Below are 26,723 nucleotides of genomic sequence, written 5' to 3' on the forward strand. Positions count from 1 at the left end.
CTTTTTTGCTTATCTGTATTTTAATTTTATTTTAAAAATTAACAGAGTAAAATAATTTACATATAAATAAAATAAGTTGCTACCTTGTAATGTATAAATAAAGGGACATACATTGTTACTATAAAAATGGGCATGAGTATGTGAGCAAGAAAATCGCAAAAGAAGAACTATAAATGGCCAATACTCTTAAATGCTCTAATTCTAAAGCATGTAGTTTGGCATAAAGTAAGCCCCTCAATAACCCAGTAATTGCAATTACTATTCCTTATTATTATAACAATATGTGAGTATGAAATACAATATGTGAGTATTATAGAAAGTTATGGAAACTACCCAACAAAGGAAGCAGCTAAATCCTGATTGCAAGAATGTTGCACAGTGAAGTTCTTAGAGTCCCAGGAAAACGAGCCCTCTCCAAGGGCACCAACCAAACTCCCAAGGAAGCTGTCAGTCACGTTTCAAACCTACCGGGAACTTCTCTGAGAAGTTCACATCCTTCTGGTGACTATAATAGGAGAAGAGCAGGGCAGAGTCAGCAGTCTCCACTGAGGACTCATCTGAAGTTTGGCTTCCTGAGAACTGGTGTTTATTTGTCATGGGAGGAAGCGGAAGAAGACATGAAAACAAGAACACAAATTCACTGGAAGACGGATATTCAGTTTTTAGAAGAGGGATACTCGTCCTACACTCTAAATCTTTTCTCTCCCTCACTTCCTACCCATTACTACCTTCCCAAGATTCTTACCATTGAAAAGAAACAGACCCCAAATCAGTCTACACTCCAACCGGTACAGCGTTTAAAAGGTAATGCTGTTAGTGTAGTATTTTATTATAAAAGTAATACATGATCTGTACAGAAAAATTAACAGAGGAAATGAAAATCACCAATAATTCCACCACCCTGAAACAATCACTTTTAATATAGTGGCATATGTTAGTCTATCTCAACATTTTTGAAATCATACATACTTATCTAATTTTTCTCGTGTAACCTGTAACATAAGCATTTCCCATGTTTCTACAATCTCTTAATAAAGGTAATTTTCACTGGCTTTGTGGATGTATAACAGAAGAGTCCTGATGGCGAGAAGTGCTGAAGCACAGAAGAAATCAGCAGTCAGTTAGCTGAGACCATATCGTCTGTGGCTTTCAAAACAGGGAGCTTCAGGATTCACATAGATAACTCTGGAAGAATCATTCTCCTTTAGAACTGCAGCATCCTCTTCTCCTCCTTAAGAGGAATTCAGGACAGAAGACACCAGATCTTGGCCTCTCTGATTCTCTTCCCCAAGTCCCAGGCAAGACAATGAAAACTAAATGTGGTTCTGGTAATCCGACGACTCTGTTTCTTCCTCTGCAACTTCCGGATACGAGAGAAGTGAATAGGTGACTGTATTCTCAGCCTAGAGAAAGCAGAAAGGAGCAATGGGGATCCACAGAGAGGTCACAAGAATGAAGGCAACAGAAGCAGCGGCAGGGGAGAAGGAGAAGGGAGAAGGAAGAGCAGGCGGCTGGGACGGCTCACCTCAATTTTGGCAGCCTCTTCAGCATCAGTGAGATTGGCTGTGGGCAAAAAGAACAGAGATCAGCGGGGGCACTGCCTACCCGCGCTGCTGCTTGAGGCCCAAACCAGGCTTGAGGCGAGGACCACTGAACCCCAACTCAGGCCTGCAGGCCAAAAGCTTCATCCCCTACTCGCCCTTGGTATCCCAGACATGGCCTCCCGCACGGGCCACACTAGCAGAGGGAGGCGATCATTTGTGCTGCACTCATTTCAGAGGATCACTGGGTTTTCCTCAAAGCAACCAGGCAGCTTTGGGGATCGGAGATATACTGGGGAGGAGATGGGGGTGTTGAGTATTAGAGTGAAGTAATCCAGATTTTTGCCAGCCACAGATGGTGGCCTTTCCACATTGGCCAGATGTGGTATATCTTTGTTGGAACTTTGAAGGATCTGACACTCCCTGATCTCATAAAGAAAGAAAGCATGAGAGTGAGAGTGAGCAAGGAAGGCTGGAGGGAAGGAAAGAAGGAAGCAAGCAACCCAGCCAGTACTCTCCCTGGTAAATATCTAAAACACATCCAAATGTCCTCATGCTTTTGCCAATAAACTCACTTTGCCAGTGCGAAAAGCAGCCTCAGTAACTGCAAAGCAGCATTCCTCAGGAAGTGGGGAGGGAGTCTGAGACAATGCATCTAGTGTCTTCATTCATCTCCAGGACACAATGAGTCCCTGTGTGCCATGCTCCAACTTCTGGAACAAACCACGTCCTGAATTCTCCTTCTAATGCATCCCTCAACCATCCCGGCAACCTAGCTGTGCCTTTTGGGAAACCGTCAGCCCCAATGCTTTCCTGTGAAATAAATGCCTTGTGAAATATATTTATGCCAGTGTAGGTAGAACCAAACATCAAAATGGCTAATCCACTTGTGTTTGGACTTTCTTCTACAGCAGTTTGGTCCTGGTGAAGACTGGTCCATATCCCCATTTGGCCTGGCCACAGGACACAGGGGCCTTGCTCAAAGCGCAGCCGGAAAGCTGTGCCATTTTGCTCAAGCTCTCAAACCTGTTGGCTCTGCTCTGAGTCATACTCCAGCCATCTGAGGTGGAGTCCTCGAGGGCTTCTTTCTCCTGTCCGTTTCTGCTGCCTGGGAGTCCCCAGAGAAAGCTCCAGTTTCCTTCGTGCTCTGGCTTTAACTCCAGTCAGGAAGTCGCCTGGAATATTACTGCTCCTTTAACACGTTCCCACTTGGGCCAGGGGTTGGATGCTCACTGAGTCTCAGAATGTCAGACCTGGAAGGGCTTAGAGATCATCCAGGCTAACCCACTCGTCTCCTCAATGAGGTGACTAAACCCCAAGAGGGGGAATGACACTCAAGATTCCATTTTATGATAGTGACAGAGCTAGTGCCAGGCCTGCATTTTAAAAAACCTACATGAGTGGGCGTTAGAACCAAGCTTTGCCCACAGAGTAAAGCCCACTAATGCACCTAGTACCCCAGAACTTTCTCAGGCCAAAATCTCCTCTTAATGTTCCACTAAGAGCTGAGCCCTGTTACCCTTACCCAATCATTCCACAGAGACAGACTCTGCAGCAAATCTAAGTTTTATTCCTTAGGGCTCTTTCTCCTTTCCTCTAGAATTTTATCCCCTTAATTCTATTTGCCTTAGTCTTACAACATCTAACCCCAGTCCTCTGCCAGCTCTTCCAAAGCTCCACAGAAAGACCTAAGTATCTCTGATGTCCTGCTCTGGAAATATCCCCAGCATTTCTGACCCTGGAAACTAAGACAAGGCCCTTGCCTCTCTATCTAGGACAGGTGTTCATCTTCTCCTTATCTCCAGTGAGGTCCTCTTTAGGCCCAGGAGTTAGTCTCAGAACTGACCAAGAGATTTGAGCCCCTGCCCTCCTCCCACTGCCCCCTCCCTCTCCTGTGCTCCCAGCAGAACTCACACAAGCAGCTTCTTGATGCACAAGGCAGGGTGTCACTGAGCCCCCAGAGTGGGAGCTGCACTCACCTGGTTCCTCAGGGAGGGTCTCTCCCATTTCCCTGTGCTCAGGGGTTCCTGGGAGAGCTAGGAGGGGCACATAGGAGGTTAGTAGGATTATGGGGTAGGACCCGAGTCTTCAGGACCAAAGACCACCAGAGGCAAGATCGGGTTAGAACCAACACACCCCCTTCTCCCACACAGACGCCTCCCCCCTCCTCCCCACTCCCCAGGGACCGCCCTAGCCTGTAAAAGGGCTGGTCTAGAGAGATGTAAGTTGCCTAGGTTAACAGTAGGGACTCCTGGGACTCTCAGAAAGGCCATTCTATTGCATCTTCCTTAAGCTTGCTCTGCCTTTTAAAAAACACCTCTTTCTCTCTCTCTGTATCTCTCCCTGAATCTCTACATTTACTTATCATCAGTAACTGAGGTCTTGGCTATGAACCAATTGCAAAGTGCTTTGTGAGGTATTAGTAGTATTATTTTCTCTTTGTCAATGGCTCTGAGTCTTTTTTCCCCTTTACTTTCTCTGTATCTGGCTATCTTAAGCGCTTTCTCCCACCAGCAAGCTAGCTTTTCAGTGTTATGAATTGCTTATTAGATTTGTATGGCACCTTCCCTTCTCTCTCGGCTCTTTTACATTAGTACTATGGGGGAAGGAGGCTGCTTTCCAAGAGCTGAAATTCTTCAGCTGATCAGTCAGTGAACAAATGTTTATCGACCATCTTGCTGCGTGGCAAGCATGTGCTAGGTGCTGGCGGGGGGGCGGAGGAGGGGGGAGCGCAGAACAAGGAGACGTGGTTACTGCCCTCCTGTGCTCTTGCCAACCCCTTTGGAATACAGCTTAGTTCTTTAAAGGTAGCCTACGTGGATTCCATGACCTGGAATACATCCTTCTGCCCTGCTTCATCTCTCCTTTTTTTCTGCCTCGTGATTTATGGCTTCAATGGCATCAAACTGCCTACAGCAACCTCCTTACTCGTCCCATGATCCCCATCCTAGCCACAGTGTTTCTCATTTCCATGTCTTGGCCCCATGCCTGGGATGCTCTTCTAGCCCTCTTTGCCTGGTTAACTGCTACTCTCAAACATCAGAACTCTCCTCCATAACGATAACTCATACTATGTGTGATACTACGTGATGTTTGCTGTCTGTTAGCTGCCGACTCATTCACCCTCATAACCCTAGGAGGTAGGTTCTATTCGTGGCCTCATTTTTCAGATGAAGAAACTGAGGCACACAGAAGTTGAATGTGATGAGAAAAACAACGTTTATTTTCCTGAAAAAACAACTTTGTTTCCCTGAGTTGCTGCCTAGGCATTTTACAGTATGATAACCTGCTTACACCCAGAATCGGAACATTTAAGATAAGGACTTGAATTTAAGATTCCCGCCATAAGTGCTCGCTTTGCTTTTCCTGGGGCCCCTTTTAAAATAACCACTTAGAGTTAAGCCCGCAAGATAGCGTCCTCCACCCCAATCACCTTATAAGTAATAGCTGCTTGCTACACTGTTCTCTCTCTCCTGCTCACCCATGACCTGGGACAGAGGACTGCCACCCCCCCTTCCCATTTCTGGGATCTGTAAGTAGCAAGTCTTGTGACTCTACTTCCTTTGCGTGAGTGTACCGAAACTGTACTTTCAATCAAAATGACCCCGGGGTTTTCACTTTCACCAATCTGGGAAGTGAAATCAGCTGCTGAGGGAGCTGCCAAGCCCATGTGGGTGGCTTGTGCCTCCTCTTTCAGCAGGTCATGATCGGCATATTCTTAAATTAATACACCAACTCCATCTTCTCAACATATTGCATAACTCACCCAACGTTATCCAGCTGGTGACCTGAGGAGCTGGGATTTAAACTCAGGCAGTCTGGCCCCACCAGGTGTGCTTCAGTCACGACACAACACTGCATTCCTCTGAAGCCTTCTCTAACTGCCCCGGCCCATGCTGGGTTGCGCCAGCTCTTCTGTCCCCCGTCATAGCCTTTGCATTCTCTAATACTGGTCTTATCCCCTCTAATTATACTGATCTATTTGCATTTCAGTCTTCCCCACAATATTATGAATTCCCTGAGGGCAGAGACTGAACTTCTTTGTCTTGGCATCATCCACAGAGTCTATCACAGTGCTTGACACATAAGCAAGTTTGTTCAGGCCTGTCAAATGAATGAATGAATAAAATATGGGACTATATTTGAATGCTAAGGATTCTCTAGCCCAAAGATAAGGGTTCTAGCAATGTTTGGGGTTAGGGCCTTGGCTAAGTAGGGACTGATGACAAGAGGGACCAAGAGGAGGCACAAACCTGAAATCTGCTTTCGCCTGAGGCAGAACCAGGCTACTATGGCACCAGCAATAGCCACTGCAGCAATCCAAGCGACTACAGCCACCGCTATCGTCACCGACAAGGAGTTGCTCAAGCTGGACCCTGGGGAACACAGGCGTTGGAACAGGCAGTACCCATCCCTGTCCTTCCTCCAACGCAACATGCACTTCCCCCCTCAACCTCGCCTGCACAGGATTTCTGGAACTGGGTTTGTGCCTCTCCTATACCCATGTTTCTCTGCTAATCAAATGAAGGCACGCTGTTGAGTGTGCCTCAACCTCGCCTGCACAGGATTTCTGGAACTGGGTTTGTGCCTCTCCTATACCCATGTTTCTCTGCTAATCAAATGAAGGCACGCTGTTGAGTGTGTAAGGCAGAGGGAAGGGTTCCTCTTAGTCCTCGGGGATGGCAGGGAGGATGGACCTGACGCCTCCACCACTGTACCCAGCACAGCCTTGAACTGCCAAGGACATGCCATGCCTTTGAGAGTGAATGGACATATCATGAGACATGAGAAGAAATTAGGAAAACCTCAGCTCTTAGGAATGTCCAGGAGCTTAGACAGCTTCTGCACCAATGAGATAGCTCTGATCCACTGCTGGGCTTGGTGCGATGGGCCCTATGTTTCAAAGTGGAACAAGAGCCTTGTCACCTATCACCTGGAAGCTGAGGGCTCCAAGCTCTGGCCAGTACTTAGCGAGGTGCCATGCCCCTGTCCTTTGCCCCAGAGCCCAGGTTTGCTGCTAGGGCATTTCTCAGATCTCCCTGTAGGTCCATGTGACCTTACCCCTAATTGTCTAATCCCTCTTCTCCCCTCCTTTCATCTTCACAGAGTTCCCACCTTGGACAGTGATGGTCACAGGCTGTGATGAGACCAGTGCCCGCCCGATAAATCCCGTGCAGTGGTACTCGCCACTGTGACTGAGGTTTGCTTGTGGGATAGAGAAGTTGGAACGCAGATAGGAAAACGTCTTGGATTTTCCATTCTGGAAGAATACGACCTTATTCAGAGGGCTGTTTTTCCAGCTGTGGCACCTCAGCACGATGGGCTCCCCTTCCTGGAACACGAGGCTAGGGGTCTGGAGCAGCAGCCAGTCTGAAAGACACAAAGGGACCACAGGACCCAGGCGGTCTTGACTCAAATCTGAGACCCAGACCATCCTTACTGGTGGGCCGCTGTGTGTGGAGGGAAGAGCTTAAGTTTGGAATCAGACACCCCTGGTCTCTAATTCTGGCTCCATCACGTATGAGCTCTGTGATCTTGGGCGAATAATTTAAGTCTTCTGGGCCTCCGTTTCCTCGTATGTGAAAATAGTCACAATAATCCCATTAGCTATCTACAGTAGTTCCTGGCACATAGGAGGTGCTCAGGATATGCTTGTCTTCCCGTTCCTGTCCTGCCCAACAGGCCTCTGCAGGAAGGATACAGGAGACCCAATAGTACACTCCCTTCCCTGAGGGAGGGAGGGAGGGAAGGATCCATTCTGACATAGGAGACAACATGTGAGGGGGACACAACAGAGTCAAGTGTCTTTGGGGAAAGTCACGGACATCTAACAAATATTAGCTTATTTGGTGCATGTTAGTAAAAGTGGAATTTCACTTCAGCGGGGACTTTGTCTAAAGGCAGCAGTGACATGGGTGGGCCATTAGCCTGCTATGTACTTTTTTCCCCCGATTTTCATCCTTTTACTGAGGAAAAAGATATTTAATTTCTTTGTCGTATAGGGAATAGAGGCTAAGGTGGGTACTTATAATCTGACCTCAGCCCACGCACTCCTTTTTCCTAAAGCCATAGGACACAGTAGAGTTGGAATTGGAAAGAAAGGGTAGAAAACAATAGATACGTTGGAAGGGAGCCGGGACATGAGAAAGAAATGACAACAGCCACACGTGTGCTAGTCAACCACGCTTAGCCCCTTCAGCAGATCGGAATGATGCCAAAAAAGTCTCTACACTGGCTGCTGAGCCTGCCACAAATGCAGGTGAAAATGTTCAATACTGAGGGAGGGAGTGACAATGAAGAGAAAACTCTGGGCCACGGCTACAGTGGGACAATCCAGAGGGAAGGTGGGGAGCACCCGATCTTGCGACTTGGGTCACACAAGCTAGAAAACCCCACCTCTCCCACTGGGGAGGCACCCTCTGCGTTCCACCCATTTCCTCCCATACCATCCTGTGTATTCCTCCTCTTGAGGAACTCAGGCCCTGGCTAGACATTCCACTCCAGGATTAGGTGAGCAGTCCTGGTTCCCTAGACTGCCTCTTTTATAACGGTTGGATTGGGGTAGGTGGGAATGCTGAGAATTGTGAAGATTTTTTTAAATGAAGTAGAACCCAGAGAAAATGTCAAAGCTGCTTCCATGTAGCACCAGCAACCAATTCTTGCACTTCTCCTCCCTGTCTGGGTAATCCCCTCTACTGAAGGTGCACATCATATGAACAGCACTTTCTTCTCGGCAAAGTCTCTACTGGTACCAGGTTGTAACCTGGACAGTGGAAGTGCCAGCCTTAGGCTGGTTTGTGCAAGAGGGCCACCTTAGGTCTCCTCGAGGACAATTTCTTGGTGCCGATCTTGAGGGCAGGGCCCAGCTTCATGTTCACGGCACTCACGAGGTGTTCTTTAAGTCAAAAAAGGGCCCTTCCATCCATCTCCTGGGAACAAAACTCCTCTGCAATCTCCTGGAAGCCTAGTAGAGAAGCAATAAACTCATATACCTCCTCTGCACTCCAGTGGCTAAGATTACTGGACAGGAACACAAGGTTGATGCCATGAATCCTGGTGTAGGCACAGCTGTATGGAGGTTCCCTGGGTCACATTCCCTATGTCCAGCTCTCACCGATAAAGGCCCAGGGACATTGGAGAGAGTCCTTTACCATGACTGGAATTCTCTGAACCCCAGCTAGAGTCCTGTTGACCCCTGTGGCACTTGCCCTGGATCTTAGCATGGGTGATGGCAGAGGAGCTGCAGCTGGGTCCGCACTGGTGAACACAAGCATAGTGGGCTTCCTGAAACTCTTTCATGTTTCTCCTCTTCAACCAGAACTGGCAGCTACAGTTCACACTCTACCTTTTAGTACAAGTCATGGAGCAGAAACTCTTGGAGTCACAAAACTGTTCTCCAGGAATGTACTTCCCACAGTGCTGGAACTTCAGGAGATTTGTCTTCTTGACTACTCAGCAGATGGGCTGTCCCCTCCCCAGGGGCCACCTGACTGATTCTCATTCAGCCCTGTCGGGAGACCAGTCTGTAGTGGCTTTTCAGTAATGGAGAACACCACACCGGGACAGGTTCTGCTCCGTCCTGGATACCAAAGCCCTCAATCACGTGGGTGAGCATCTGGGGCTTCACAATGGCTTGTGGAGGTTTGTTTGAGTCACCATTTATCTGGACCCCATGGCTAGTGTAGGAGGAGGTGCTGATGGGCAGGGGCCACGGCTGCTAATTCACTGCTTGGTGAATTAGCATTCCCACTGGTCACTAGTTCAGCTTCTTCTCCAAGCCTGCTCTCCTCCTCCGTGACCTTGGGGCTCTCTGCTACTGGAGAAGCCCTGGCAGGAGCACGGAACCCAATGTGGACACATCATCGCCCTCCTCTTTGCATTTGGCAGCCAACGCCTGGGTTTGCCCGGCAGGTGCACGGACTGCATGCAGAAGACAACAGGGACCTGGGGGAGGCTCAACAGGGGAATAGCGTTCTGGGTGGAGCTTCGGGCTGAGCCTGTTGTCCCTCAGTGCCAAGTTCTTTACCTGAACTGCATCTACGTGGACTCCAGCAGCCTGAGCAGACAGCCCCTCCTGCTGGATGACTGCCACTGCCCTAATAGGCATCAGGATGCGTTGAGAAGCTAGAGGCACATGCTGGGCCAAGGTCTGGTTTACCTGGAATAGGTTTCCCAGCTGTGGTCTTAGATGCATCTGGGCCCGGGACAGGTTGAGGGGGAGGAGGTGGCGTTCCCCAGTAGCACAGATTGGGTCACAGTGGTAACACTGGGAGAGCTCACTCGGGATTGGCTGGTGAGCTGGGAGGCTGATGCAGTGGCCAGATTGACTGAGGCCGGGGTGGCGCTCAGCTGCTGCGTTGTGCTGGTGTCTGGGGGAGCTGGCCTGCTGACTAGCAGCAGTTGCGGCCACTAGATGGCAGCCAGGCTGTGCAGCTGGGCCTGCTGAGCTGCTGCTGGACACGAACTGGTGGAGATACTGAGGCCCACGGAGCTGCCCCGCAGTGCCTGCTCTGCCTGCTGTTCAGACCGTGGCCCTGAGCTGTCTGGGAACGAGCGCCACCACCTGAGTGGGGACTCCCATCGGTGCAGTCGGCGTTCTGTTGACTCTAGTCTCCATGACAGTGGCTCAGGGCCCCCATGGCTGGTGCTCTGGCTCCAGGCCTTCACATCTAGCTCTTCACCTAGGTCCTTCAGGGCGGTGTCCACCTCATGGGCCAGGGCTCCTTGTCAACGCACCTGCTCAGTCTCGGGGGAGGGATCCCTCACCTCCACCCCTTCCTAGAGAGGCAGGAGCACTGAGGTTGAGGCCCTGCCAGGCCTCTGGGGCTTCCCTCCAGGACTGTCTTTTCCTGCTGAGCACAGAGGGTAGAGATTGCAGGCCTGGAGCTGCAGGCCCACCGGGCCTAGATACCTTTGAGGAGAATTTGAGAATTGGGTGAGGGAAGGGGACTAAGTGAAGAATAGCAATGACAATATTCATCATAATCACACTGCAGCTTTTCTCTGTGGAGAACGTATTTCTTGCCAGGAGCTTTGGAGGATCATTGATCGGTTCAGCAAACATTTATTAAGCCCTGTCCTGTGCCTGGGGCTGGACATAAAAGGTGGTTAAGACACAACTTTCACCTCAAGTTGCACAGAGGGCAGGGGGCCAGGGAAATGCTGATTCTCACCGGAACCTGATGGGGGAGGCAGTAGTATCTCCACTGAGCAGATGAGGAAACTGAAGCTCAAAGGTAAATGAAATCATCATGTTTACATGGCTAGCAATTTCCAGGGCTAGGATTCAGTTGTGGTCTGTCTGTGCATTCGACTCTGCCATAAAAATGGAAGGATTTCTGTGAATTAGGGATTTCCTTCTGCTTCTCTCATACCCAGCTGCCTGTCAGTGGCCTTGTCACCTTCTTGCTCAATCAGCCCCGAGACAAAAGAGCCCAACATATTCTGAGAAATCTCTTAGGAACTTCCACCTCACCATAAATACTAAGCAATGGGGTGCGTGAAAAGGGAAATGAGTGGACAAAAGCCCCTTCAAACAACTCACAGCCATGCTTCCCAGTAAGCAGGCAATTCCCCTTTCTGAAAAACCTCTCCCATATAAGCAGATTCCTTCTATCCTTGTTGTCCCAAACTCTCCCAGGCCTTCCTCCACTGACCGGAAATCACATCCAGATGCACAGGGTCGCTGAGGCTGGTCTGCTCTCTCTGACACCTGTAGTCTCCGCTGTCATTGCTGCTGGCCTTAAAGCTATAGCTGGGCTGGTTCTGGCTCTGGATGGAGCTCCCATTATGGAACCACAGGGTGAGGTTGCCTTCATACAAGTTGGTCCCCTGACACATCAGCGTCACGTCATCCTCCTTGAGCACATTGATCCACGCAGGCTGAATGTTCACCACAGCCTTCGGGAGACCTGCTGAGGGGCAGAGAGAGAAGGCAGCATGAGGAAAGGGACCCCAAGGGCCTAAGCAGACCCCAAATCGCAGATGATGGAAAACTGTGGCCACGCTGGAGACATCAAGAGAGGAACCCAACGCAGAACTGTTCTGCAACTAAAGGCAATTCCTGCAACTCATGCAGCCCACACAGGGGCCCCCAGGAACCCAGGTTCTCTCAGGGAGCTTGGCTCCTACTCAGGGGAGAGGACAAGAGGTAGGGGAATGGGAGAGGGGGCAAACACACATACACACACGCACACACATACATCGTTTGGGGAATCACTTTCCTCCCCTGTAAGCTGAGGCATTTGGACACTAGTGGATAAACTCTCTCCACAGCTGGAAGAAGACAAATGGGGACATCTGGTGGAGGTGCCAGGCTGAGAGTCAGGCATCACGTTTCTGTTCTGAGTTCTTCCATTCTTTCTTTTTTTTTTGGAATAAAAATTTTTATTCGTATAGTTGCTGTGCAATATTATATAAGTTACAGGTATACAATAAAGTGATTCACAATTTTTAAAGGTTATACTCCATTTATAGTTTTTATAAAATATTGGCTATATTCTGTTGTACAATATATCCTTACAGCTTGTTATTGTTTTTTGAATTTTAGAATTTTATTTATTTTTTTATACAGCAGCTTATTATTAGTTTCTTTTTTCCTTAAGATGTATTTATTTCTAAATAAAAAGAAATAAATACATCTTTAAAAAAAAGAATGGAAGAAGTCAGAACAAAAAAAAAGATATATTTATTATTATTTTATTTTTTTGGCTGTGTCGGGTCTTAGTTGCGGCATGAGGGATATTTGTTGCAGTGTGGGATCTTTAGTTGTGGTGCGCCGGCTTCTTTCTTGTTGTGGCGTGTGGGTTCTCTCTTCTCTAATTGTGGCACACAGGCTCCAGGGCGCGTGGGCTCTGTAGTTTGTGGCCTGTGGGCTCTAGTTGTGTGGGCTTAGTTGCCCTAGGGCATGTGGGAACCTTAGTTCCCTGACCAGGGATCGAACCTGTTTCCCTTGCATTGTAAGGCAGATTCTTTACCACTGGACCACCAAGGAAGTCCCCATTCTTTATCTTTTAGAATAGACCTGTCCTGACACCCAAGCACAGAGGAGTCTCTGTGGTCTCAGAAGAACAAGAAAAGAGGAGAAAGGCTGGCAGGCCAGTCTAGGGAACCCTGCGTTCAGTGGCCCAGGTAGAGTCCCACCCCACTACCAGTCCTGGGAGGTGGAGAGGTTAGTGGTGCAGAGAAAGCAGTGCCCAGCAGTGTTCATCCCACCAAGCTGCAACCGGTGGTATCTCCTGTTTGTGTCCAAGGGAACAGGCCCTGAAGCCTTCAGATACATGCAAAGTAGAGGATTTATCAACCCATGGGGTTAACCTAAGCAAATCATGTGATTTTGCATGTGGCTGAAACTAAAATGGCCTGGGTTCGTGATTTAGTTTGGAGAGAGGAAGGCAACTGAGACAGAAGACAGTTATTTTCTGTGACAGAATCTGTGAGGTCTCACTGGAACAGGAACAGAAAGGCTGTGCCCCGTGGCTGCCCATCCCTGGCTTCCCTGGGAGGAAGGGAAGGAGGAAGGAGAAGCGGGCAGGGCATCTTGCGGGAACAATTACTCTTTCCTGGTTCTACCTCGGTCCTGGGTTGCTGGTGCACCCAGAGCACCTCCAGACAGGGTGCAGGGAGCAGAGAGAGAGAGAGTAGCTGGGGGAGGGAGAGGATGTGGTGAGCACTTACCAGGTTTCCCAGCAACAGGAGCTGTAAGAGAGAAAGCAAAGATCAGCCTACTTTCTCATTAGATATGATGATTCATCATTATAAATAATCACCTCCTTGCAAATCCCCTTAACTCTCTTGCCAGTCTCTGTCTGCATTACGTTCCACCTGGGTTGTCCATGACTTTACTTCTTCAGCCGTGTGTTAATGAAATTACCACATAAGCAGGCAGGTTGGTATCTCTGTAAATTTACTGTCTCCATATTCAAAAGGACACTAAACTGCCGTTCTGACACTTTTGTCTAGTATGTTTGCTCTGCGGCTCTTGGTAGGGACACTCATTTTTTCCTCACTCCTCAAACTGTCCAGTCCTCTGCCTCCCGTCCCGTCTCACTCAAAGATGATGCCTTCCTTTATCCTTCACAGAGAAAACAAACGCAGTTAGACGGGAGGTCTCACATGTTCCCCCAACTAAGTCATCTAACCTATTGCATCTCTATCCATCTTCCTTTCTTGGTTTTCACTGGGGACATCTCTCCTCCTATCTGTGGTCAGTCTCTATCCTGGGTCACATTCCCTTTCACCCGCTCAAGGATTTTCCCCTCTCTGTTATTCCCTTTCTCCTCTGCCTCACCCATTTCTCCTTCTCAGCTGGATCTTTCCTATCAACATAAATATATTCCAGGATCTTTCACTGAAAGGAAAAAATCTCACTTGACACCACATATAATTCCAAAATTATTTTTCTGCTCCCTTTCCCAAACTGATTTCTCAATTCTTTTTCTACAAAGGCTGTCGTCATTTCTTCTCTTTCCAATCACTGTTTCATTCTCTGCAATTTGAACTCTGCCCTCACCAGTCCACTAAAACTTTTCTTGTCAAAATCACCAATGATCTCAATGTCAAATCAAGTGGACACATTCTATTTCTCTCCCAGGTTCCCCCATGTAAGTGTATATCTTCACCATCTGCCCAGGTACTCGTGCCTGAAAACTCCAAGTCCTCTTTTATTCCTCTCTCTCTCCCAAACCCCATCGGCCTTTGCACCAGTAAAGTCGTGATCATCTTGCTTCCAGTTAGTTCTTGAATGCGTCAGCTTCAGTCCATGTCCACACTATTTTAGGTCACCAGCAGCTTTCTCCCATCTCCTAACTTATCCCTTCCCTTATTTTGTTCCCCCGACAATTCATTCCCCATAGAGAAGCTAGAGTTATTTTTTAAATAACAAATCAGATAATATCACCCTCCTGCTTACAAGCCTTCAGTGCTCTTCCTTTGCTCTGAAAATAAAATGTAAATATTTACAAGGCCACACCTGACACAAGCCCCGCTCACCTCTCCAGCCTCATCTCGAGCCACACTTCCCCTACTCATTGAGCTCCAATAACACCAGACCTCTTCACATTCTTCAAACTTGGGGCTTTTCTGTATGCTGATCCCTCTACTCTAAACCTGCTTCCTTTGTATCTTCAGATGGCTTAATCCTTAACATGCTTCAGGTCTTAGCTTAAAAGTCATTTCCTCAGAAAACTCTTGCCATATCATCCTGTTAATGTAGGCTGTTCTCTCATGTCCCCCGCAACAAGTGTTCTTATCAGAGTATCCTGTTGACAGCTTCATAGCCATTTTCCAATTCATATTTATGCATTTGTGTTCCTTTATTTACTGTTTATATCCCTCAGTAGAATGTAAGCTCAAAGAGGGCAGTGGCCATATTAATTTTATTTGCCAATGCTCTGGAAATCATTCATTGAGTCCATCTAGGTGGGAGATAAGAGAGCCCAAAATTGTGTTGACAATAGAACGTAAAGATGAGGACACGGGCATGAGAGAAATTTAAGAGGGAGAGAGAACGTGGCACTTGAAGAGATATGGGGGTCTTGTAAATGGGTGACTAGGAAAAACATTAGTTGTGCTCACACAAATATAAATGTTAGGAGGAGAAGAACATTTGTGAGGGGAAGATGATAGTTGGATTTTGAATGTGTTTTGTTTCTGAGCTGACAAATCAATTTGGAGGTCTCCAACCAGCAGGTGGAAATATGAAATTGTACTTGACACAAACAAGAAAGATAGGTTTGGAAATCATTGACACAGAAGTGATAGCTGAAAAGCAGAGTGTGTAGGGCTGACAATGTGGCAGTGCAGGGAACGGGTAAAGAAGTAGGACTAAGAGGAGGAGGAAGAGAAGAAACAAGTAAGAGATGAGAAAAGTAGAGAGAAGTCACCTTCCATTTATTCATTCAACAAATATTAGTGAATACTAAATATGTTCATACTCAGTATAATACTGTCACTGTGAGGGAGGCAAAGACCTTGTGCTTTAGGTCAAGAAGGCTGTCTCTCTTGTTCAGTGATAAATCTCCAAGTCCTAGAACAGAGCCTGCACATAGCATTTATTTAATGTTTAAACAAGGCAGTTTGTGGAATCTTGGAAAGCAGAGAATATGTGTACACACTGCCTGGCTCTAGATGAGAATCTACTTTTAAGAGTAGAATTGGAGCTTTATAAAGTAGGCAATGGAACAGCACTGAAGTCATTTATGAAGTACAGTGACTCAGCCATAGCTGTAGTTGAAGAAGTCATGGCCTCAGTGTGCAGCATGGATTCGGAGAACAGGAGACAGGACAGTCAAGACTGGATCAGAAGGTGGTGTAAAGATGGAGTTACTGAGCAATGAAGACCTAAATATGGTGGCCCAGATGAGAATGGAAAAGACGGAGTAAATCCTTGTGACTTAGCAAAAGGGCAAATGGATAAAAATTCCAAAAGTCTCTCCCAGGAGTCTTGTCTAGGCATCACATTGGTATCACTACAGCAGAGGTAGGGAAGCATGCCACTACTCCAGGCCTGAGCTTCTCCATACGAAAAGTGAGGTAGTTCAGTGCTCCTTTTTCATGCTATTCTGCTTCAATCCATTTCATCCTGCTCATGGGAGGATACTCTCGCTTCCTCACCTCCACCTCCTGCCCCAGTATCATCCAGCACTGAGGGCCAAGGCTCCCAGAGCTGAACAGATTTTACTATCGATCATAGTACATAACTTGGAAAGTGGCTGCATGTCCTCTGGGACCACACTGAAGCAGATTTGAGGGTAGATACTCTAGAAATTGAGTTTGGGGAGACATTCCTGGCAATAAGGCTCCCGTACTCGGCCTTCCCTAGACTCTTCCACCCACCAGCACTATCAGTCCCTGGTCCCTAGCTCACAGCTGAGAACATGGTCAGAAAGGAGCGCTCAATTGCAGCCTAAGATCCTGTCTTTCTATTCGAACGGTGACAGGACGTATCCCCATATTTGTGCAGTGCAAAGAGACATGCATGATTCCTCTGGTCCCACAACTGATTTTAGAATTGCCTGGCTTATGTATTCTCTGATCCCCATTCCCTGGATAACCCACACCCTCCTGTGCTTTTTCCCAGGGGAATCTCCTTTCACATAAAGAGAATACGCTTCTGCTGCCTGAAGTGGTTTCAGGAGCACAGAGAACAGCCACTGCCCCCAACCACAATGTGTTCCCCCCACCTCCTATTTGCCTAAGACAGCATTAGCCCTCCCACCTAAGATATGGTCCCAGTGAAACACAAATTTCTAAGGAAGGTAAACACCTTGGCCACTCATTAGTCCTTCAAGTCTAGGTCACTAGACTTTCCTCACAGCTGGCTCCACTCTGGGGGGTGGCAGAGCACCAGGGACTTTGGTGCTGAGTGAAATTGGGCAAAAGACTTAAAAAAAAATGAATTCTTCCGGGCTTCCCTGGCGGTGCAGTGGTTAAGGATCCACCTGCCAATGCAGGGGACACGGGTTCGAGCCCTGGTCCGGGAAGATCCCACATGTTGCGGAGCAACTAAGCCCGTGTGCCACAACTACTAAGCCTGCGCTCTGGAGCCCACGAGCTACAACTACTGAGCCCACGCGCCACAACTACTGAGCCCGCGCGCCTAGCGCCTGTGCTCCGCAACAAGAGAAGCCACCGCAGTGAGAAGCCCATGCACCACAACAAAGAGTAGCCCCCACTCACTGCAACTAGAGAAAGCTCGCGTGCAGCAAGAAAGATCCAACTCAGCCAAAAATAAATTAATTAATTAATTTAAAAAAAAAGAACTCTGCCAATTTCATAATTTGCCAAGGCCAGCAAGGTTGTCAGAATCTGATTTTTATCAGCCTGCCTTCACCCTCCTGACTTTCCTGACGTGCTTCCCGCGCCAGCCCTCATCCTTGCCCAAAGCTCAGCCCCAACCGAGGTGACAGCAGCTGAGTTAGAAAAGCATGCCTGCTTCTGTCCCTGCTCCACTGTCCCTCCTGGGACCCTGCCTCACCCAGGAATAGCAGAGCCGTCCACAGTAGCATGTGGCCCAAAGGATGGCAGGATGTGCAGTCAGCTTGGTCACTCCTGGCAGCAGGGAGGGCTAGGAATGAGGGGATCCCCATCACCTCCTGGAGAGAGCAGGTTGGCTCTGACAGCCCAGCACGGCAGACACAGACTTCTCTCAAGGCTTGACAGATTCCACCCCAGAGAACAGACAAATTCTGGAGTCCAAAAGAGGAAGTGAAAAGAAGTGTTGTTTTTGTCATTGGCTCCTCCCCTTCCACCCTCTTTCATCTCAACTTTTCTCTCCCAGAAGTTCAGGGTTTCCCAGAATCAATCTGGCTCAGTCCCACTCCAAATTCACAGAAAATGTGGAAACTGGGAAACAGATTCTCCTCTTCCTCTGGGGCCACAGCTGGGCTCAGCCTCTGGGAGAAGAGGGGAATAAATGGTCACCCAAACTCAGCTCAGAACCTCCTGTCTGTCTCTCTGCTTAGAAAAGGCGATGGAGGAGAGTGAGTCAGAAGACTCCTCATACTTCTACATCTATTTAGAGGCGCAGACACTGGCATCAGACCCCTCCTGAGATCGAGCATAGCGACTTGTGGCCACCCCCCACCATTTGATTTTCTTTATTATCATAATCCTGACTCTGTTTTGGATTGTGGAACAAGGACAAAGACGTGTGTCAGAGTGGCAATAGGATGATCACACCCATCCTCTTATTCCCCTTTGTCGTTCACGCTTGTACTCATTCCTCCAACAAATATCCTTGAGCAGCAATTAGTGCCCTGGTTCTTTATCTTTCTTACCCATCACTGTTCTTATCACTATGGCATGGTCAAAGAGCAGGGCTTTAGAGCTGTGTAAGTCTAATTTTGAATGACAGGTAGCTTCTCAGAACTACAGATTCCACATCTGTATAAATGAAGATTAGCGTGCCCGTCCTTCAAGCAGGGTTTCTCAGCCTCAGTACTATTGACATTTGGGGCCAAATAATTCTCATTGTGAGGACCTGTCCTATACACTGTAGGATGTTTAGCAGCATACCTGACCTCTAGGGGCACCCCCTAGTTGTGAAAAAAAAAAATGTCTCTAGACATTGGCAAATGTTCTCTTGGGGACAACATTGCCCCTGGTTGAGAACCACTGCACTCAAGGTTTTTGAAAATCAAAAGAGAATTTGCATGCTAGCAAAGTCCCTGGCGTGTTGTGGGTATACAGTCAATGCTAGTTTCCCTTTTTTGATTTCTGTTGTCATCCTCATCAATATTTGTTCACCCTCAACATCCCCAGAACATGAGTTGCTCTGTGATCTCTCTTGGGGCCCTCTGCTGGGGCCTCTTTCCCAAAAGCTCTCTCAGGAAGCAAGCTGTAATACTCAAGGAAATGACATTGTAAAACCTGTTCTTACACTCTGTGGTCTTCAGAAACCTCAGTAGCCCCACTCCTTTGGCCAAGGCTTTTCTACTGGCCCCGTTCTACCCCACCTCCCACCCCCAACCTACCTCCAGCCCTTATCTGATTTTTAGGTGAAAAAATTTCTTTAACCACTGAAAAGACTCCAGTGAGCTGACGTCAACACTTTAAAGGTTAATTTATATAATGGGACCCACACATTGGAACCACCCAGTGGACCAGACCACATCACAAATCTAAACCTAAGTCAGCCTGCACTTAACAGGAAAAACCTGTCCAGAGACGTAACATACACCAATCACAATCCTCCAACTCAGCTTTAGCTAGCTTACCTTACTCTAGAAATCAGGACCTGTTAGTCTTATAAGGAAATTCCCAACCTCCTAGCCAGTCATGCCCTGTCTCCACATTGCCTCTTCTGAAGCTCTATAAAACTTGGTCTTGCCCAAATCCCTTGGGAAGAGTTCTCCACTGCTTATGAGGAACTGTGCTACCTCAATCCATGGCTTGTTTTCCCTTGAATAATCTTGTAACTAAATTGTTTTAGTTTTATCATTGGACAGGTCAGGCATATCTCATTTTATTGTGCTAACTTAACTGCACTTTGCAGATATTGCATTTTTTACAAATTGAAGGTTTGTGGCAACCCTCGTTGAGTAAGTCTATCAGTACCATTATTTCCCAACTGCATTTGGCTCACCTTGTGTCTCTGTGTCATATTTTAGTAATTCTCACAATATTTCGAACTTTTTCATTATTATTATGTGTTATAATGATCTGTGATCTTTGATGTTATTATTGAAATTGTTTTGGTATTTTTAGCAATAAAGTCATCTTAAATTAAGCTATGTATGTTGTTTTATAGACATGAAGCTATTGCACACTTCATAGACTATGGTGTAAACGTAACTTTTACATGCACTGGGAAGCCAAAAAATTTGTGTGACTCATTTTACTGCAATATTGTCTTTATTACAGTGGTCTGGAAGCAAACCCGCAATCTTTGCAAGGTATAGCCTCTACTGTCAACGAGGTGTGATGTGAAAACAGCTACTGAAGATTCCCGGGTTGGCTCCTAGATGAAGGTGAAGTTTCCTACAGAGCCACTTTAGTTTGCTACCTCTCCAGCTGCTCTCCAGTATCTCTGGTAATTTCTCTTAGACCGAGCTCCACCAAGTTCCCATTTGAAGCTCAAGTTTGTTTGTTCTAATCTTTTTAGGTGGAAATTTGGGGTGTGAGGGACTTCAGATATTTCATGGTGAGATCTAGTAGGCCACAACATTTGAGTTTATGCCCAATCTCAGCTACAGTGTAAACACCTTCAGGAGGCACTGACGGATCTCAGGAACAGTGCTCAAGCAGTCAGAAACAGTAAGTCTGGTTGAACTAGGGAGAATTATTTAAATGAGGGAAAATAATAGGAGCCCTTGAAGCAAAAGAAAGCTTGATGGCATCCATTAGGAAACTCACAAAGCTTGAGGTAAGTCCACAGCATGAACTGCTGAGGGACTTGGGGAATTAAATTAAGACAATAAATGTGGAGTGTACTGAGCGCTCACCACCTCACTCTCAGACTCCTGGGCTAGGATAAGTTGGTCAAGGCATGGGTTAGATGAAAAGTAAGTCACATGCCAACCTCACGAAAATTTCCATGTAACAAGGTACACTGTTAAATACCACATAATCGGGGCTTCCCTGGTGGCACAGTGGTTAAGAATCCACCTGCCAATGCAGGGAACACAGGTTCAAGCCCTGGTCGGGGAAGATCTCACATGCCGCGGAGCAACTAAGCCTGTGTGCCACAACTACTAATCCTGTGCTCTAGAGCCCGCAAGCCATAACGACTGAGCCCACGTGCCACAACTACTGGAACCCACGCACTTAGAGCCCCTGCTCCACAACAAGAGAAGCCACCACAATGAGAAGCCCACACACCACAACAAAGAGTAGCCCCTGCTTGCCGCAACTAGAGAAAGCCCGCACGCAGCAACGAAGATCCAACGCAGCCAAAAGTAAATAAATACATAAATTTGTTAAAAAAAAAAAACAAACCACATAATCTGGTGGCAGATCCCTATTAGGCATTAATTTGGCTCTAAGAGATCCAAGGCTTAGCTACAGAAGTGGGACCCTCAAATATCAAAGAATTAAGCTTGTCACCTTCTGGCACACCTGCCTATTTTATGTCTGATAAATGCGGTCCAAGAAGCTATAGATATCTACAAAAGTGGCAACATCTTACTAAGACAACCTAGAATGACAACGGCCATTATAGGAAATCTTCCAGTTAGACAAGATGGCTCATTTAAGAGTGCACTTGAAAGTAAGAGCCCTCAAATCAAACAAACAGAATGGGATACCTATTTTAATTGGTATGCCTCCCAAAGGCTTCAAGAGTCCCAGAGAGCTTCATTGAAAGATTCATTGCAAAAGGGGAACGTAAAAGTAAAGACACAAGGGCTTCCCTAGTGGCACAGTGGTTGAGAATTTGCCTGCCAATGCAGGGGACACGGGTTCGAGCCCTGGTCTGGGAAGATCCCACATGCCGTGGAGCAACTAGGCTCGTGAGCCACAATTACTGAGCCTGCGCGTCTGGAGCCTGTGCTCCGCAACAAGAGAGGCCGCGACAGTGAGAGGCCCGCGCACTGCGATGAAGAGCCCCCGCTTGCCGCAACTGGAGAAAGCCCTCGCACAGAAACGAAGACCCAACACAGCCATAAATAAATAAATAGATAAAATTAAAAAAAAAAAAAAAAGTAAAGACACAAGAGGTACCTAAAACAAAAGACTACAAGCCTGATGTGACTCCTACTACTCCCCTCTGTCCTCCTTTACCTGAGTACCCACACTCTGCTAATCCTCTATCTGAATTGCCTTTCCACTCTGAAGAGACTATAGAACTGTAAACAAAAGTCTGCCAAGTTAGTGGCCTTACAGATACCCCGTATCTACCCTCAAAGGAAGGTCACCAAATGGCCCCTCTCAGGGTTGGTGAGACTCTGAGGGCGTCTCTGGTAAACTGCTACCAATTATTCCCTTAAACAGCCAAGGGGACACTAAAACTAAGATTAATGGAAACCCTTGTTAAATTCTGAGAGATACCAGAGCTACACTCTAAATACCTCATGCTCCAGAGCCTCCAGAAGGGATCCTGGAAAAACTGGCAGAAGCTGGTGAAGGATGAGAATTCTTACCACAGTCAGGTCTCCCAGATCTCTGTAGTGCCTGGTCAAGAGAGGAAAATTAAATTTCATGTTGTCCTTTCTTTTCCAAATTCAGGCTTTTTTGATTTTGGTTTTGGGGTGCCTATTGGTTGTCAATTCTTCTCTCCCAGGGACAGCTATTTTCTTCTGTTTGTCTCATTTTGTGTTGAGAACTTGACTTGGCAACCATCAGGTTGGGGCCCCCAAAATATGGCCAGGCAGAAATATGGGTTTGTAGTGTAAGCCCTGACAGTTTTCTTCTTTTTTGCAATACAAGTGGCTGACTTAAGCTTTGATTGCCAAGGCATCCATTTCAAGGGGCAGCCCTTTCAAAGAAGGCTATCTCAGCTAAACACAGTACCAACCACACAAGTAGATAAAGAGCCAGGCCACTTCCACTTGCTGAGGCTCCTTTGTTTTAGAGATTTTGGTAGATTTAAATAACTGACCAATTGGTCTACATGGTTTTTGTTTTTTTCCATCCTGTCCTTTAAATTCCTGCTCTTATATTTTAAATTCACCAATAAAGAGTGAGCCCCCAAAACCCTAGGACCCACCCTCAGCCCCAATAAAAGCAGAACCCCAGGCCCACGTGCACTCTGTCTCCCCATGACCTTGCTGTGTGGCCCCAGGTGTGCTGTGTAATTTCCAGGTGTTATAAGTAATGAGCCTCTGTTTTTTTCAAAGTTTCCTGATGGTTATTGCTGAAGGGCATCTTGCAATCATTATAAGAACCCCAAGAGCTTGTCCAACCACAACACTGGTTATTGATAGGCTGAGACCAGCACAAAACAGGGTTGCACCCCATTGGCTTCTGGGGTTCTGCTGACTTTTGCCAGCTCTCAGGGGAATTGTCTAAGTCTTCTTTCTCGTGGCTATCTCTGCGAGTCACTCTGGACCTTGGGAGGGTTCGTATCTTTTGTACCCTCTTTCGGGACACCCTTGGGTTCATGGGGTTGTTCAATGCTGCCAGAAATATTTACTATTTTTCCCAGCTGAAACCTGACAAGATATTTGAAAGGATTTTTTTAAAGTAGCTCTATGGTCAGAAGTCGGTCAAATTGGAAGCTGATATTCAGGGTCTGATAGGACCTTTTTTTAAGGCCTTCTCGCCTAAGCTGAATGAAAGAAAATATTCAAAAAAAAAAAAAACCTACAAATCTAGAACATGGAGTTCTTTTGATTTGTATCTTAGTTAAAGATTTCCCTGATATAAAGAAGCAAAATGAAGATAATGTATAGTTGGATGGGTGGGTCAACGCTTTGAGATCATTCAGGCTTCAACCCAATTCTTTGAGGAATTAAAAACAACTGTCCTGGGACTTCCCTGGTGGTGCAGTGGTTAAGAATCTGCCTGCCAATGCAGGGGACACAGGTTCGAGCCCTCGTCTGGGAAGATCCCACATGCCACGGAGCAACTAAGCCCATGTGCTGCAACTACTGAGCCTGAGCTCTAGAGCCCATGAGCCACAACTACTGAGCCCTCATGCCACAACTACTGAATCCTGTGTGCCTAGAGCCCTTGCTCTGCAACAAGAAAAGCCACCACTGTGAGAAGCACGCGCACTGCAACTAAGAGTAGCCCCTGCTCACCGCAACTAGAGAGAGCCCACGCACAGCATCGAAGACCCAACACAGCCAAAACTTAATTAATTAATTAATTAGGGAAAAAACTGTCCTTGTCTTGTAAGATCAGAAACGCAGCTCTAGAAAAAATTCAAAACCAACCTATCCTTTTTACCAATTCCCAAACCTCCCCATTCATCTCAAAAAGCTTGTAGGTATCATAAAATTCTAGATATAGAAAATAAAAGTCCTTCTTGGAGGAACTTGCATTCTTTCCCTGTGCCATTTTTTTGAAATTCAAACTTCAGAGAAGTAATCCTTACTAGGAAAAAAAATTTTTAAAAAAGGAAAGGCTATTTGGAAACTACATACATGAAAAATTTTCAGTCTTCACAAATATTAGTAAAAAATTTAAGCCATCTGAGCAGCTAGTTTTAACTTATTCCACCTGCCAGAAACACAATTTTGACCCAACTGTTCCTTTATAAACCACTGAGTTTTGTATTATCATAGCTGTCTCATGGCTAAAATTTTAAAATGAAAGTTGTAAGACTTCTGTTTGCATCTGTCTGTATGTTTACGTATGTCTATGTATATATGTTATAACACATACATACATAGGTTTTTTTCTACCTTCAGGTGGTACTGCCAAAATTAATTTGTAATGAGCTCTACTTAATTGGCTTAAAGAAATTTAAGCATTTATATAAATCAACTATACTCTCAGTAATACAGAAATTAACCCAAATGTTTGCCAAGGTCACATGATGTAAGATAAGCTTCTGTAAGATAAAGCTAGTTTAAATTTGTTGGTTTAATTCAAACAGGCATGTCTTCAGAGTTACCAGCATTAAATACAATACTTTTATTTTACCTAGGTTTACTAAAAGTCAAATAAGCTCACTTTATCTCTGTTAGAGAATTTGTCAGCAAGAAAGCTAACTTATGATGATGGTTAGCTGTTTAATGTCTCTTAAATTGTCCTGAAGAATCTAAACATAAATGTTCAGAACAAGTAAATTAAATATATGTAAAAAAGATACAAGTTTGTAAGTGAACTTTTCAACAATTATTATGCTTTTGGTACATCTACTTAAAAACAGTTTCCAAAATTATTTTGGTTATTTGAATCCTAAAGTTACACTAAGGTAACTTAAATGATGGATATTTGCTGAATATCTAGTTCATTTCCAAGTAAGATAAAATACTGAAACATTAAGTACTGAACATAGATTTATCCACTTTTGACTTCCTTTTACAGAGGAACTAAAAATATTTTGATCTCTTAGTAAACATGGTTTGTGTCACACTGAAAAAATGTGGTATGAGGAAGAATATGTTTCTCGAAATTAGGAAATGTATTTGCAAATTTGCCAATCAACAGAATTGGCAAGTGACAGTCCACAATTGCTTACTTTTTAGTTTTCACTAGGAATCAAGGGATTCTTAAGGATAAGAATTATAATTAATATAAAACTACTAGAAATAATAAGGGAAACATTTCTATGCAAGACATGGAGATGTGTTTTTGTTAGGGGAAAAAAGAGTAATTTTGTCCTAAAGTAAAATGTTTATTCCAGAATGAGAAAGAGGAAAAAAAAAGAAAAAGGAAAAAACAGGACAAAACTAGAATGGATATAAAAAGTTGGAGAATATTTGTGGAAAAGGATTCTTGGAAAAGAAATTTTGAGTGTGGTCAAGCAGGAAGGTGTGGCTAAGATCGGAAAGGATCTATTTAAATTTTTAAAAAATGAATTTTAATATCAAAAAGTATCCTGGGGCAAAATTAGACTTGGTCTTCTGTCTGTTAAAAAAAACAAAGTTTTATTGTACTATTGGTCTGCTCTTAATGTAAAAGGCTGTGAAAGTTTATTGTTATTATTTTTTAATCTTTCCGATAATCTACCTGGAAAGCAAATGTTTTGCGTCTTACCAAAATAATTTCCTGTGCTTCATGTTGCCTTTATCAGGTCACTGACTACTTAAGAAAACACAGTCTTCTCAATATTAAAAGAGCTAAGTTTTGTTCATAACTATGCAACCTTCTGCATTTGCCTTTAAAATCTTTTATAGTCACTTTAAATAGATAATTATTTTTTCATAATGATCTGTGATCCTATTTAGTCAAATGTTCAAACCTTTTGTCATTTTCACATTTTCCCAAAATCAAATTCTAAATGCAGCATTTTTTACCTCAGAGTTAACACTGAGATTTCCCAGAGACCCCCTTGGAATTCTCAAGGGATTTGTCTCTCAGCTTGTAAAGGAGAGATGTTGAACTAATTAGGTTTATTTGGTATGCTAAATTACATGGGAAGCATTGTCCAATAAGTGATGATAAACCTTCTTAGGTTATATGTGTGTGGATATATGTTACTGATACAGGTATTCCAGAAATTGTTTAAAGATTCTAGAATTGTGTCAACATACTCAGTGTCTAATTATCATGCTAACTTATTGTATAACACAGAATTAACTACATTTCCTTATCAAATGAATTATCAGATTTTTATCCATGGGCATTTTAAGTCTTTTGTCATTAACAGACAGTTATTATTTTACTCTAATGCTTTTGCAAAAGTGAGACTCAGGGAAAGGACTCTACCAAGAATCCTTGACCACTGACACTGCTACCAAATTACAAGGTTATCAAATCTTGCATGTATATTTCACAACTGAAAAAGGCTCCACCTGACATCTGGTCCTGTACAAATGCTCAAAATCAAGTTTATTTGAATGAGAAGCTGCTGATTTCATGAAGTAGAATGCTTCCACCCGAGACTTTGGAACAAGAATCCTGGTCCTTTCACTCTCATCATGAAATACCTTCTCCCCTTTGTACCTGCTTCATCACTCTTCTTTTTCTTTCTGTCACTTGTAAAGATAATGCTAGCATCTGTATTTCTGGAGCTTTTGCAAAGGGGGAGACCTATTTGATTATTGGGTTTGCCACCAAAGACCCCAGTTGGTCTATGATGCTCGTGATTTTGTAGTTCTGCCTGTTACAAACATCTCCCTGATTTCCAAT

At 45.5% G+C, this 26,723-nt stretch overlaps 1 protein-coding gene across 7 annotated transcripts; it reads right to left on the reverse strand.

Moving 5' to 3' along the window:
- Positions 1–792: 792 nt before the first annotated feature.
- Positions 793–26,128, reverse strand: FCGR2B (Fc gamma receptor IIb). Of its 7 annotated transcripts, XR_014248804.1 has the most exons (9): positions 17,518–26,128; positions 13,218–13,238; positions 11,198–11,455; positions 6,657–6,911; positions 5,795–5,917; positions 3,521–3,577; positions 2,117–2,251; positions 1,526–1,563; positions 1,353–1,403 (listed from the first exon to the last, which is right to left on the reverse strand). XR_014248804.1 is itself a non-coding variant. In XM_082406498.1 (8 exons), the coding sequence occupies exons 1-8, from the start codon at positions 17,771–17,773 to the stop codon at positions 1,314–1,316; spliced, it is 1,095 nt and encodes a 364-aa protein (XP_082262624.1). In that variant the 5' UTR covers positions 17,774–26,128; the 3' UTR covers positions 793–1,313. The 7 variants fall into 7 exon arrangements, 4 of the variants coding, with proteins under 4 accessions (XP_082262624.1, XP_082262623.1, XP_082262626.1 ...); XM_082406498.1 differs by lacking the exon at positions 2,117–2,251 and having other exon boundaries at positions 793–1,403; positions 11,198–11,452; XM_082406497.1 differs by lacking the exon at positions 2,117–2,251 and having other exon boundaries at positions 793–1,403.
- Between the last annotated feature and the right edge of the window lie 595 nt (positions 26,129–26,723).

The sequence above is a fragment of the Balaenoptera borealis genome (assembly GCF_965194805.1).
Source record: "Balaenoptera borealis genome assembly, chromosome: 1".
Taxonomy (NCBI): Eukaryota; Metazoa; Chordata; class Mammalia; order Artiodactyla; family Balaenopteridae; genus Balaenoptera; species Balaenoptera borealis.

Excerpts from the sequence above, each read along its gene's own strand:
- FCGR2B (XM_082406497.1), bottom strand. The coding sequence starts at position 17,773 with ATGACAAAAACAACACTTCTTTTCACTTCCTCTTTTGGACTCCAGAAT. Across the intron at positions 11,456-13,217 it reads TCCTGTTGCTGGGAAACCTG|CAGGTCTCCCGAAGGCTGTG; the intron begins GTAAGTGCTCAC and ends TCTGCCCCTCAG. Across the intron at positions 1,404-1,525 it reads AAGAGGCTGCCAAAATTGAG|GCTGAGAATACAGTCACCTA; the intron begins GTGAGCCGTCCC and ends TGCTTTCTCTAG.